The sequence below is a fragment of the Vidua macroura genome, chromosome 16, assembly GCF_024509145.1.
Source record: "Vidua macroura isolate BioBank_ID:100142 chromosome 16, ASM2450914v1, whole genome shotgun sequence".
Classification (NCBI taxonomy): Eukaryota; Metazoa; Chordata; class Aves; order Passeriformes; family Viduidae; genus Vidua; species Vidua macroura.
The window spans coordinates 545,465-559,806 of NC_071586.1; the positions used below are offsets into that span (position 1 = coordinate 545,465).

Here is a 14,342-nt window from a genome sequence, read left to right on the forward strand (position 1 = left end):
TTAATGGGTTACTTTTAATAACTCATTATTTTTAATTTTTAGTGAGGTTTGGCAAGACCAAGAGCTGGGTCCTGCACTTTGGTCAAAACTCCCTGCAGCACTACGGGCTGGGGGCAGAGTGGTTGGATAATAGCCAAGCAGAAAGAGACATGGGGGTGCTGACTGACAGCTGACTGAACACGAGCCAGCAGTGTGTCCAAGTGGCCAAGAAGACCAAAGGCACCTGGCTTGGATCAGGAATGCTGTGGCCAGCAGGACAAGGGCAGTGATTCTTCCCTTGTACTCAGCACTGCTTGAGCTACACCTTGAGTGTTGTGTCCAGTTCTGGGCCCCCCAATTTAGGAAGGATGTTGAGATGCTGAAATGTGTTCAGAGAAGGACAACAAAGCTGGTGAAGGGTCTGGAACACAAGTCCTGTAAGGAGTGGCTGAGGGAGTTGGGTTGTTCTGCCTGGAGAAAATGAGGCTCAGGGGAGACCTTGTCACTTTCTACAACTCCCTGAAAGGAGGGTGTAGCCAGGTAGAGGTCAATCTCTTCTCTTATGCAACCAGTCACAGAATAAGAGGACACAGCCTTAAGCTGTGTCAGCGGAGGTCTAGGATGGAAATTAGGAAGTAGCTCACAGAAAGGATGATTGAACATTGGAATGGGCTGCCCAGGGAGGTGATGGAGTCACTGTCTCTGGAGATGTTTAAGACTGGATGTGGCACTTGGTGCCATGGTCTACTTGACAAGGTGGTCATAGGTTGGACTTTCTGATCTCAAAGGTCTTTTCCATCCTAGTTGATTCTGTGATAAAGAGATTGTATTTTACACTAGCTTTGCATTCCTTTAACTTCTTTCCACATCAATTTCTCCCTGACGAGTTATTTTTAACTTGAGAGGCTCTGACCACAAACTGTAGATGAATTTACTATCCAAAATTTTGCTGATATTTAGGAGTTGTTGAAAGACCAAAAAATTCAACCACCACAAATTGCCATGATTTATGCATCTTAGAATACACCATTAGAATGACCAGACAACTCTGGAGACTATTACTTAATCACAAGCTAATGGGAGAACTGACATTTTTGACACCTTAAAGTCAGAAGAACTGAATCTTACTAAAATCTGATCATGCTAAAATACATTTCTTTAGCCTGTTATTCAGATTAGGCCATGCACAGACTAACTTGAATTCTCTCTGACCATTCCTAAGTAATAAGAATTTGATAAAAATCCATTCTCAATTATAATGTTACTGTTATTAAACACCACCAGCAGTTTATCTGACTTCCTAATTTTGTTTTCATTAAACCAGTTGCAGAAGGAGGAAAAAGAATGGGAAGGGGAATATGGCACTGGGAATCTTAAGTTATCGAACCAATGGTACAATTTCAAACTTCTTTAAAGTGGGAGCAAATATGTCACCATTTACACTTGTATCGGACTGTTATTTGTTTCTACATTCCCCCAAGAATTGCAAAGTGGTGCTGGGTCAGTTTGCTTGATGGAGCCATGCCTGATTAATGTTTAGGCAGTTCTTGAAGGTGTGGGTATGTTCCCGAGAATACAAAAACATTTCCTTGAACCTGGTTTTTCCCCCCAGTATTAACAGCAGGATCTGCATTTACTATGGTGCGGTGAATTCACAGAATAGTAGTGATATAAACACCAGGTTTTGAAAAGCATTTTTCACAAAACACAAACCTTGATAGGGCCATGCTAACAAAAATAAGAAGTGAGACACTGTGAACTCCCTGTTCCTCCTTAGTATTTATTTCCTCACCTCTAAAAGGCTGGACGCCAACCCTTGCACCAAGCCCATTTTGGTGCATACTAACCATTGTCAAAGTCAATGTACTTGGAAATCTTGTGCCAGGTGCGGTAGTAGAAGTGCCGGACCTGCTCCTTGTTCTTCACCATGCTTGCTGGTTTGCCTTTCTTCTTGTATTTCAGGGCAATGTTGTTCTGGATAGCTTCAAAATCCTTCCCATGCTAAAGAAAGAATAAATCAAATAAAAATACTCAAACCCAAACTTGGATCTTGTTTTAAGTCAAATCAAACAATGTGAGGAACTTTGGGGTTCTTTGTGGGAAATTAGATTTCAATGGTCATAATCAACATTTTTGGGGACCAGAAATCAACTGTGAAAGAATGACACTGGCTTCCTTTGTTTTTTATAAAATGCAGTATGGATACCAAATTAATTACATTCCAATTTCTTTAACTGTTTCAAAATAAAACCAGTAAGTTGCTAGCAAATTAAAAAAATCACTCAATTTTACTTACAAATGTGTTAAGTAGCTGGACTGAAATCATTGATTTTCTCCCTGAGCATTCTTTACATTTCCTCTGCATTCCCCCCACAATATCTGACTAGAGTAAATGAAAAACATACCATATATACCAGCTGCAGTTTTATTTACAGTACATTTCATGTTACTGTTACTAGAAGTAAAAAAAATGAGTTTCAGAAGATTTGATTTTATACACATTAACTCCTGCTATCAGGAGTTATCACAAAATTTTCGTATTTAGAAAAGGTTGGAACTGATTTAAATACAAAGTATGAAAACCTCGTCTGAAAGGCAGTGGCACAAAATGAATGGTAGGAGGGACTGAACAAACTGAGTCTCAGATCCACCTTAAAACAATTTTTAAAAATTTTTCCTCACTATTCAAAAGAAGTCAGTGAAGTGGCTTAAAAATTACTTGATTCCCAGGAATATTACTGAAATTCAGGGAGTTAAAAAAAGAAAAGACTGTTTAAGTGTTCCTTTTGTCCACAAAACATATGTATGTGATACCATACCTATTATGAAAAAATAATAATTCAAAAAGATGCACATGTGCAAAGAAAACTCCCCATCACTGCTTTTGTTTTTACCTTTGGCATGTAGTTTCAAAACAGAAATGCTGTTGAAATAATCACAGGAACAGGACAAGCAGGAATCCATCATATACATCATAAGAGACAGAAGATAAGATGATGTAACTTTTCTTGTCTTTCAGCCCTAGGACTGAACTGGCCAAACATTAAACACAATTCTCTTTAGAACAGAGCAGCTTTTCTTGTTGGTATTATTACAGAGCAAGTGTGTTGCTTTTAATAGTTCAGATGGGGACATTATTTAATTATTTTCATTTGAAACAGAACCATAATTAAAGAACAACTGAATTTACTATAAACATTTATTAATAAAATTTAGAAATCTTTCCTGTGTATTTAAAGAAAAAAAAAAACAAACAAGAAACTTGACACTTTTGACACGTGGCTTGGACTGACAGCTGTTTTACAGCCCCGTGTATGGCCCTACAAATGCTCATCTGTAAGTGGCCTTCTGCTCCTGCCAATCTCACCCTAATTAACCTTCTTTAGGAATATCCAGACTCTAACCAAAGCCACTATGTCTGTTATTTTCTTCTACATGTACCTCATACAGTCCCTCAAAGAAAGTATTCTTGTCCTCCGTGCTCCATGACTCCCACTGCCGTCGGACCTTCTTCCCTTCTTCCTTCTCTCCTGATGAGGAACCCAGATTCCTTGCCGCTGACTTGGAATTCCCAGCAGGATTGCTGGGAGGAATTCCTGATGTGCCACCAGGTGCAGTCCCTCCATTATCTGCTGCTGTAAAAATCCAGGACCAGAGTGAATATTAAACCAACAGGAGGATTCATGGATAGAGGTAAGGGAGTAACTCAGAATTTTCTCCTTTTTCATTTGAAATACAATGGGCAAATAATGAGGTTCATTTTATAGGAATAAAATCTCAAAGCGCAAAAAACAAGGGGAAGATATCAATGGCTTCATTTTTTATTTCCAGAAGTAACACAGATAAGCAGGAATGTATCACAGCAGCCTCTACCAGATAACCCTTGCTGATGCTTATATGTAGGTGAGCTCTGCAGTCACCGCCCTGCAGCCAGGGGGAGCTCCTGAGCAGTGCTGAACAGGGAGCTGACCAATGGAGCAAAGTGATGTCCATGAGGAAAATAGGCAGGACAGTGACAACCTTGTCTTTGGTCTTGATCCTACTGCCTCCGCAGTAACTGTGGAAAGGGAAGGATTGAGAGATGTGGACTTTAGTTCATCACACAATGATAGATCAGCATTTCCATAATCTGATCCACAGTGTATGATCCTCAGAGCACCACCTCTGAGATGGCCCATCTAGGAAAACTCCAGCTATCCAAAGGACAGCAAGTCTCAACCCATTCTCCTTTCCCAAATCCTGCTGTGGCTTTCAGAAAATGGCACAGAGGTGTTATCTTGATTGTCCCTTTGTCAGTTATCAGCAAAGAACATGGAAAAAGAGGTATGAAGATTGGAAATACTAAAATGAGAATAATGCTGGATAAAACTGAGAGAATTTGCTGTTTACTCAAGTAGGGATCTGGAAAGAAAATGGGATGGAAAATCTACAAACAAAACATCATGCCTGGTTTGACACTGTGTATCAGAATGCTAATCCAGAAACTAAGGTAAACTCCCCAAAATGCACTCATTTTTTTCTGTAAAAATAGAAACATTCCCAGTAACTTATATTTCCAAAATAAATTATCTTCAATTTTATTTAAAAAAATTATTTAGGATTTGACTGTCCTTATCGATGCAGACATATACTTAATAAAACAGAAGTCTTTTACCACTAAACATTCATTGCTCATTATAAAGAATGCTCATTACACTTTCCTTTTCTCCAGTTACTGGCCTTTACATTTTGTGTTTTACCTCATGATATATTGGCTTGACTTAGTTTATTTGCTTATACACCCAGCCTGTACAATACAGCGGTCCCAAACGGTTTCCCTAACTTTTATACATATCAACATAATTCTCTCTTTCATATTTAGGCTTAAAAGTTCAGTTATCTTTCCAAACTCAACTACATGAAGCAGGTCTTTTTACCTGACAAAAGTAAAAAAACCCCATATATGTTATGTTTTATATATATACATATACATACATATATATCTCATTCAAGAACCCAGAGATCCCACTTTGACAATTCTAATAGTATTTTTTTTAAAGTATCAGAAGAATCAGATGTTACAGGCCCAGCATGCTTTAGAGATTTAAAGACTTGTATGTAAATCTTAACAAGTCAGTTGCAATTTGAAAGGAATTCCTTTGGGTGACAAAATAATATTTCTCCAAATCCTAGAGAAGGTGGTTTGCTCAAGTAACAGAAAATATTTGAAATCAAACCTGGAAGAGAACAAGATGTGTGAAAGTACATTTTTTCATGCATACAATAAATATTTACTTGATATAAAATATGATAATGTGACTATTTTGGAGTTAATGTTTCTTTTTTTAATTCTAGGGATGACTATTTGACTCTCTTGAAAAAATTACTGTCTACCACAGGGAGGCATGCAAGGCAAGACATGAAAAACCATTAGACATCTAGAAGAAAATGCACTTTTAAACAACTTCTCAAATAAACAGCTTCTTTACTTCCTAAAGTCTTCAGCCACTGATAAAAAAAATTGAAACTTAAGCCATTTAATTCTGGCACTGTGGAGGTAAATCCTTTAAAAAAATGAAAGCACAAGAAAAAAACTGAGCACTTTAACAGATGGCTGAGAAGAAACCCAACACAGACACAGAACTGACACTTCCTCATTCTGCAAATGTGAGATTGGAATATCACAATTTTCACAGTAATGAAATACAGATCTTTGGTCAAGAAGGGGGAAGTCAAACACGTCAGTCCCCAAACTCAATCTCCAATCTCCTATTGCTACCAGCTCCCAACACAGAAGACGTCCTTTATCAGAAGACAGGTACAGGATTTCAGTCCAGAGTCACTATTCTGATCACAGATCTCTAACTTCCGAGAAATCCTTCAGAGGAACAACGAATGCAGGATTTGGGGGTTTCATTTGTGTGCTGGGTGGTTGGTTTTTGTTTGGGGTTTCTGGGGGCGTTTTCTTTTTTTTTTAATACTTAATCAAGTAAATAAAATCCTAAGTAAGAACAGATCTTACCAAGAATTTTCTAAAGACTGTTCAGTACACTTGGTACACATAAAGTTTTCATTATTAAAAAGCATAAGAAGCTAAAGCGTCAGTGAAGATTTTATGGTCTTATTGGAATTTAAAGTTCAGTTAATTTTCATTTACATTTTAATTGCAGGTAAAAGATGGACTGAAGAGAGTTCTATTGAAAATGCTGAGGACTCCATGAATTCAACTTCTACACAGGACACATAGCTCATAATTGATCTTTTGTTCCTTTATGCACACTTACTATTCCACAAGACAAAATGTAGTCCTGGGAATTTTATCAGAATCTTTTTTGTTTTAAACTCTTTTATAAATTAGCATCCAGACAATTGTTCAGAGTATTGTATAGGAAGATCTAAAAATCTGAATATCCTGTCACCTCTACAGAGCTCTTACGTGCCATTCCGTTTTTTCAGGAACAAAGGTGCTCTATCATTCCTTTGCATAAACTTTCTTACTACTGTGCATGGTAATATTTATTGTTGGGTTATCCCAATCCAACTTAGAGTATACTGAACCTTGGTACAGCAATGGAATGTACTGTATTCTAAAACAAAGAACTATACACCAGTTCAGGATAAAAGGCAAAAACAAGACCAGTCATACATCAATAAATTACCCCCATAAATTCATTACTTCAATGTGACTGTATGCAATTCTCGTTACATACAGAACAGCTAATGAGCTTTCATCCCCTCACTAAAGACTGACGATTCTCTTATTAATTCCCAATAATGGATGATTTAAAACTTCATCAATGCATTAAAACAATAAGCTCTCCTGAGGCCAGCTATACCATTATTGCTGCAGAATGCTGGGGAGAAGGAGGGGGCTCACTCTAACAACCTGCTGGGTTGTTTGTTCAATGTAAAGTCATTTATAGAAAAGACAAGACAAAGACAAGCTGGACATTCTCCCACTGTCTACTCATCTTGCATCTCCCAGCCAGTGACCTAGACATCCACACCATTAGAGCTGTAACAACTCCTTTCCTTCACTCTAGGTGCACCAGAACACCAGCACCTGTGTACAAGGTACAAGGCATTCATTTGGATTTGTAAGTTCCCAGCATTTTTCCCTCAGCCTTTAATACACAGTTTGCAAAGGCTTCAGATTTTTATACTCAGTATTTGAACTGCAACGCCCAATAAAATCATGGGTCAAAACACCAGTGTTCCAGAGAAATTTATCCATTCCTTTTGTCCAGAGTTCTCTACCCATCTATATGTCCCATTATTAAAACGTCATTTATCTGTGACTGGCATAATATCATAACAAACTACATTCCAATGGAAAAAGCTGTCTCCGTAGTTCAAAGCAAAACAAACACTTGCAAAAATTTATACAAAAACATTTAAAAACTGCAGTTTCAGAATCCAATATGAAAATGACAAACAATGGAATACACATGTTTAAAATAACAGACATTGATAGTATCAGGATCTCATCGTGACTACTGCCACAACTTCTTCCTTCTAGGTAGCATGTCAGAATTTGCCTTTCAGTCTTCCACTGACAGCTCTTACAGGCCAGCTGATTCGTATCTTCTGTGACAGATTACACACACAGAAAAGCTGGAATCCCCAGAGTAAATTCTCACTACACCCTTGTATCCCAACACACAGGCTGAGTTACAGGCTTAGGTCACAATGTCTTAACTTCTTCAGGAGTCACCAGTCACTGTAGGTGGAGCACTCATTTGGGAATACCTTTATAAACAAGATGGGGCATTCACACTCTTGCCTGGTGCAGTTCAAATGCTGAATGCAAGGACTAACTCACTCTCCAAAGCGTGGGATGCAAATGCCAATTTGTAACAGACAAGTTCCCCACAAGTCAACACTTCATTTTGCTAACTTTGTAACTGGAAAGGAAGTTTCCACCCTGCCTCCACAAGACACAGCATGGACACCTGAGAAAGACGAGTCTAGAACAGCTTACCTCTTACAGCAGGGTTATGCCATATAGTGCTCTTGTTGTGAATTAACATCCAAAGTTTGCAACGCATACTCACAGAATATTCTGAGTTGGAAGGGACTCACAAGGATCATGGAGTCCAACTCCTACATGAATGGCCCATACAGGAACTGAAGCTGTGACCGTGACATTCTTAGTACCATGCTCTGACCAACTCAGCTAATCTCAGGCTCAACTGGTAACTGTCCTACACAGACTAATGGTAGCCTATCTTCTCCTAACTGTTACTAGTTAGAAAATTAGAGATAGCTGAATGTGTTAAAAGCATAGAGAGTGTCAATTGTCAACCAGAGCCTTCTAACAAACCTATACTGAAGGCTTGCTTCTCTCTATGGACAGGATCTGTTTAGTAGATAATGTATCAAAGGCAGCACTATCTGAGTTAACCCAGAAGAGCTATAAAAAACCTCCATGGTTTATTATACATTTGGTCACTACCCCATCTCCCGCAAATCACTATCCTCTTGCTTTTCCCGAAGAAAATACCCATAAAGCTCAGTATGAAGTTCCACTTAACCCTGCAGCCTTGCAGGCAGGTACCTGTCAGAGCTCAGTACCTACTGCACAGAAGAAGAAAATCCTCTTCTTACAGTACAGGATGAGATACTGTGGAGTCCCGGTCTCGAGCCACTTCGAAAGGGAGTGAAGGAGAACTGGTGTAAATGGGATGGCAAAGAATTAATCATTTCAGGGTAGGATGGAAGGAGAGGTACTAAGTGCAAGTGAGATGGACAAAATTAAGGAGAATGTCAGAACAACGGACTGTGCCACTAGTTTTTAAACAGTGGTTCATGTCCCAGAGAAATGCTAGAGGAGTAACATCTCAAATAATGGTTACAATATATTCCTGCAACCCATTAACTCAGTACGATACAATAGAACACATTGTAAGTACATACATCAGGTTTTTTGGTATCTATATCCTCTCTACAGAAGATAGTAGCTGATTTAACCCACATGCTACCAAACATGAACTTTTGGCATGCTGAAACAAACTAGACTGCTTTTTACCAAGTTCTATACCATGCCAAAAGATTGAGCACTTTAATTCAACTAAGCTTTCCGCTGAATAAGTCCTTTTTCAAAAAAGAACTGATTATTACCTCAAAACAAACCCAAATACTTGTTTGAGCCATTCTACACATTTTAGGAATAAATCCAGAACAACATCATGAAAGACATCTTTAAGCTTCAGCTCATCACCATAGGCTAGTCCTCCTGACTTCATTCTGCATTCAGAAAATGGATAAAAACACGAAAATGGCAATACTTTAGTTCTACAAGCTACATCTACAGCACATTGTGGCAACGTATTCCAATATTCCTTTTACCAACGTGGTCACAACATACACACGCATACATATTCCATCCACTCTGGCTTCACGGACCAAAGCCTCAAAATACACCTTTAACACCTGTGCTCAGCAACCATGTGGCATATTGGTGTTTGAGAAGCAAACTCTCAGAAATCCCTCTTTTTCAGCAACCTTAACTTGGTCTGCATCTCCTCCCTCAACAGACCTCCCTGCACTCGAACTCCCCCAATAAACTGTCTTGACACCACTAGTCCTTCAAGTTTCTGCTATGGTTTCATGCAAGTTACTTGAAGACTTCCTTTCAAGCCTTCATGCTTTAGAAGTCATCCATCAGTTGAGGTGTAGACTACAACCTTGAAAATACAATTAAAAGGTGATGAACAGAGTATGATAATAATTCTAAAAAAATACAGAGATTTAGATATTTGTGCAGGAAATTGGATAAACCATCCCACAATTCCAAATGGATTGGCTACTGAAGTGAAATAGTTTCCAAACTGTATTTTACTGTACTGCTTCCTATGTAATTTTTGCCCCAAACTCAAAAGTGCATCTCAGTACACAAAAGGCAAGAGGCAGAATTCGAAGGTGCAATTAAAGAGTACATCAGGGCAATATTAGCAGCATGTTTACACACTCCACGAGGCAGAACTTGGGAATTATTATGAGCAAACTTCCCAGAACCACAGTAAGATAAAGTTGAAAAGTCAGCAGCTGCTGAGTGGGAACACTTTTTTTACAGTTTACAGCCAAGTTTATCAATGATTTGTCTGCTACAATTAAGGACCCTAAAAGCATGAATGCCAAAAGTAAAAAGGAATTTGCAACACAAAGAAAAAAAAAAGCTATTTTCAAAACTTCTCTGAAGACAAACCAACACCTGCTGAGCAACTACAATTTGAAAGAAAGTGCATTGATCACACTCCTTCAAAATTGGCAAGTGAGAGTCTTCCTTTCAGAATACAGACGTTCTACAAGTAGAATCACTTGAATAAAATGTTAAGGGTTACACAGCATTACTGAATGCCTATGACAAAAACAAGTTTCTGGTTTCACTGGACCAAGCACAGGCATGGTCTGGTCACTCCAGCTAGCCCCTGTCAGAGTTACTTGTGCAGCCATCACCTTGACTTTGACATAAACAATGCAAAAGCTTCCAATTTCAGAGCTGATGCACTCCAGCTTTTCATCATTTTTATACTTACAGAGGGAGGAGAAAGTTAGTGGGACAGCTAATGAAAGGATTTAAGTCCAATCTTTATTAGTCATCTCCACCCTTCCATTCATTCCCTATCAGAAGCTGGCTCTGTGAGACACTTCACTAGAAACACAGAGCACTATGAATTCTGATCACAAGGCATTCCACTAGGGAGAATTTAGACAAGCCTGGAAAACATCTCATTAGGCATCTCTGAACATAAAGAGCTCAAATTAGAAAGGATCCTGTTCCATGGCTCTGTTCTCCAAAATCTAAGAATTATATTCTCAACCATATCAGAGAATTCAATCAATAGGACACATTCACACCAAATCTGGCCAGGCAGAGCTGTGGCTGGTCTTAAAATTGAAAAAGTGAAAGCACAGTCATAATTCTACCACTGTCACTCCTGATGAATTTAAGAAGTTCTCCCAAACCTGACAACATGGTACAGTGATTGCAATCCATGACTGTTTACTAAGTTAATATTTTGTGTTCTGTATGTCATTTTCTTATGTTTGTTTTGGAATCTGAATTGCAAAAGTGAATGTAATTTCTTTTCCTCTTGTGTGGATATTCTTAGTGAAAAATCGTTCTGCTGCTCTAGAATTGGAAATAAATGTTCATGTACAAACATGAATATACACTTACACAAACATGTATTTGTTCACACACTTCTAAATCAATTGAATAATTTCAAATGGACATTTTCAACTTGTGAATCATAGACAAGATATATTTCAAAGAAACACCTCCTCACATCTAATACTATTTACAATCCTGGAATTAATTATACATAGCTAAACACTCCTGGATATTCCATTTGTTTGTTTATTTGGCTTCATGCAACTGGAAGAAAAACTATATAGGCCTTTCTGTTCTGTCCTCTACCACACACAGAGTTTTCATTTAACATTCAAGATATTAAAGAGGACTTACTAAGGTATTTAGAAATATTTTAGTCAATTATACCAATTGTCAAGTAACTGAGTTCAAAAACATTTTTCTGATATAACAATAAGTAATATATCCTGATTTGCACTGCTTTCTCACTGCAACACAATACTATTGTAACTGCAATGCTTACTTAATGACCAGCGTGTGCACACCCCTGAGATGGACAAGAGTGAGGTAACCTCCAAGACACATTTATGCTACATGGAATTATACTTCAATTTAGCAGACAAGAGTAAATTTCATTATTTTAAATGTTGATGCAATCTTTGAGTGCTCTTTTTCTCAAAAATTAACAGAAAATAACACTTGAGTACTTTAGCACCTGATATCCAAAATTAGGCTCAAGTACAGCTCAACTGCAGTTGAGATGTCATCAGTCACTGTTGAGCACACACAATAGCACCAAAATATTTAAATATTCCTGCTGCCTTCCAGCTACTCAAGTTAGAAACAGCGCCAAAAAAAAATCTAATTCTTGTCTCCAATGCTAAGTGGAAAAGCAGGTGTGCGTATCTCTATACCTACAGACCTTCATATGTATACAAATCAATCTTAATAAAAACTCAAATCACATAGATGCTCAAACTGTTGTGATAGAGAGAAACAGGACTCCCAACACCTTAGAAACAAATATGTCAATATGTGTATTTCATTGCTGTTTCCAAAATAATTATTTGGATAATAGAAATAACTGGGGGAAATCACCAATGTCTTGTGGGTGGGATTTTTTTCCTATGCTAACTAGCAACCAGTGAATATTTTGTTACTATCCAACAACAGAATTCAGAGTGCAGCCACCTGATTACACAGCTAGCTAGAGTCTGATTTCCTAATCAAAATACAGGAATTTCCCAAAACTCAAGAGAGATGAAATAAAGACATTAAAGATTTGCTTCAATAATGTAGAATTTTCCCTCCTCCACATAAATGTCCAGACCCCCCATTTCTGGAAGTGCAGAGAGGACAGTGGGCAGCACAGAAGCTGAAGCCTTGGGACACAAAGAAGATTTCAGCCATGAGAAACAAGCCCCAAAACACCTTCCCAAAACCAAACAAAAGATGGCATCCACAGAAAGAGAATGACAACCCACAGCCCCACAGGTGCCTCCCCTCTTTGCCATCACCCTTCCCTGCATGTTTTTAGGGTGTCAAAACACATTACCTTTGCCCTTCCCGGCAGTGCTGCTGCCAACCGAGGAGGATGCCTGGGAATCCTTCTTCAGTCTCTTGCTCTGCGGTCTGACACTGGACCTGAGAAAATGATGCTGGTCCTGGCTCTGGGAGGGCTGAAGAGAGGCAGGGGCCGGTGACAAGTTGGGGTTCGGTGGGGGGCTGCTGGTAGTGTTGCTGTTAATGATCTTCTCTTCTTTCTTTGTGCTGCTGCTGCCTGGAGCTGCCTCTCCTCCTCCTCCTGCCCCTTCTTCTTCCAGGGACTCCTCATCTCCTCCTGCTCTCTTGCCCAGCTTTTTCACCCCTTCCTCCCCGCTGCTCTCTCCCAGTTTCACTGTCATCCTGCGGGGGAGGAGAGGGAGAAAAGAGGGGGCAACACAGTCAGGCCAGGGAGCCCCCCGGGGAGGCAGAGAAACCCCTGGGCTGAGAGGGGAGAAGTTTAGCTGCAGAAATTCCTCTCAACATGGCCGCCGTTGTTTGTTACTAAATCCCCTTTCGTTTGCTGTCCCGACCCAACAACCTGTGCCGAGGGTGGGAGGGGGAAAGCCCCGCCACAACCCCTCCCAAACCGGCCCAAAGGGCAGCCAGGGGCCCCCGGTAGCCCCTCGTCTCCGTCCCGAAGTGCTCCGGGCCGCCCTTGGCCGAGAAATCGCCCGGCCAAACTCGGGCGTGTGGCAGCGCTCGCCAGCGCCTGAGGAGCGGCAGCCGCTGGGCCGGCGGAGGAGAACGGAGAAGTGCTGCTCCCCCATCCCATCCCATCCCATCCCATCCCATCCCACCCCTCCGCGGCTCCCGGGCCTGGGGCTCTCCTCTCTCCTCACCACGGAGCCGCGGCCCGGCCCGCCGCGGGGGGGGGATCCATGCTCCTGGATGCGGCGGCGGCTTCTCCTCCTCTGTGTGTGTGTCTGGGGCTGGGACTGGCCGAGGCTCCCGCTCCCCTCCGCCCCCACCCCGCACCTCCCCGCGCTCCTTTCCGCCGGGCAGCCCCGACCCCGCCGCCCCCGCCGACGGCAGCACCGTGGGCCGGGTCTGTTCTGTCACCGGGAACGGGCAGGGAGCGGCTCCCCAGGCCAGCACTCCTGCCTGCCACCTCTGCTGGGAGAGAATTAATGCCACCCCATTTTTTCCCATTTTTTCTTTTTACTTTGGAGAGCAATAAACTTCAGATGCATCTACAGCGGTTGTGCACCCTTGCCTCATTGCTCCTCACCATGCAGAGATCCTGGCCAACCAGGGCAGCCCTGAACCCTTGTGCCAAGGGAGTATCCCTGGGCTTTCAAAGGCATCTGTCAACTTTCGGATCTTACATTGGGACCAGTTGCTGGGATGACCACTTTCTGTGCTGACTTCACAAATCCTTTCAATTCTTAAGGCTTTTTCCAAATACTTGGAACAAAATGTCAGATATGGACACAAGCTTAAGGCATTAAATCACATTATCTGTTAAAACCCAACATCTGCTTTAGTTTTTCCTGAAGAGTGTAAGAATATTACTGACAGCATGTCTTAAAGAAGTCAACTTCCAAGAAAGAACCAGTTAGAGCACCCAGCAAGGAGCAGCACTTGGGATGCAGCTGTCTTGACACCATGGCAGGAGCCACCATCCAACTTCCATTTAGGGAAAAGATAACCAAGAGGAGGAAATTCTGAGTATCACAAACACTGGAATCACTACAGATTCGGCTGACACCAGGATAACGATTAACAAAGATGCATCAACATGATA

The 14,342-nt window shown here is 40.6% G+C and overlaps 1 protein-coding gene across 3 annotated transcripts in view; it reads right to left on the reverse strand.

Annotated features, from left to right (window-relative positions):
• CRAMP1 (cramped chromatin regulator homolog 1) overlaps positions 1–14,342 on the reverse strand; it is a 47,252-nt gene that overhangs the window by 31,779 nt on the left and 1,131 nt on the right. Inside the window, exons 2-5 of one of the 3 annotated variants that reach the window (XM_053991851.1) lie at positions 12,609–12,958; positions 3,421–3,611; positions 2,276–2,362; positions 1,827–1,980 (exon numbers count right to left, since the gene is read on the reverse strand). In XM_053991851.1, coding sequence (XP_053847826.1) covers positions 1,827–1,980; positions 2,276–2,362; positions 3,421–3,611; positions 12,609–12,957 — 781 coding nt within the window. In that variant the 5' untranslated portion in view covers position 12,958. Of the gene's footprint in view, positions 1–1,826; positions 1,981–2,275; positions 2,363–3,420; positions 3,615–12,608; positions 12,959–14,342 lie in introns of all 3 variants that reach the window. The other 2 variants (XM_053991850.1, XM_053991852.1) reach the window with 2 other exon arrangements.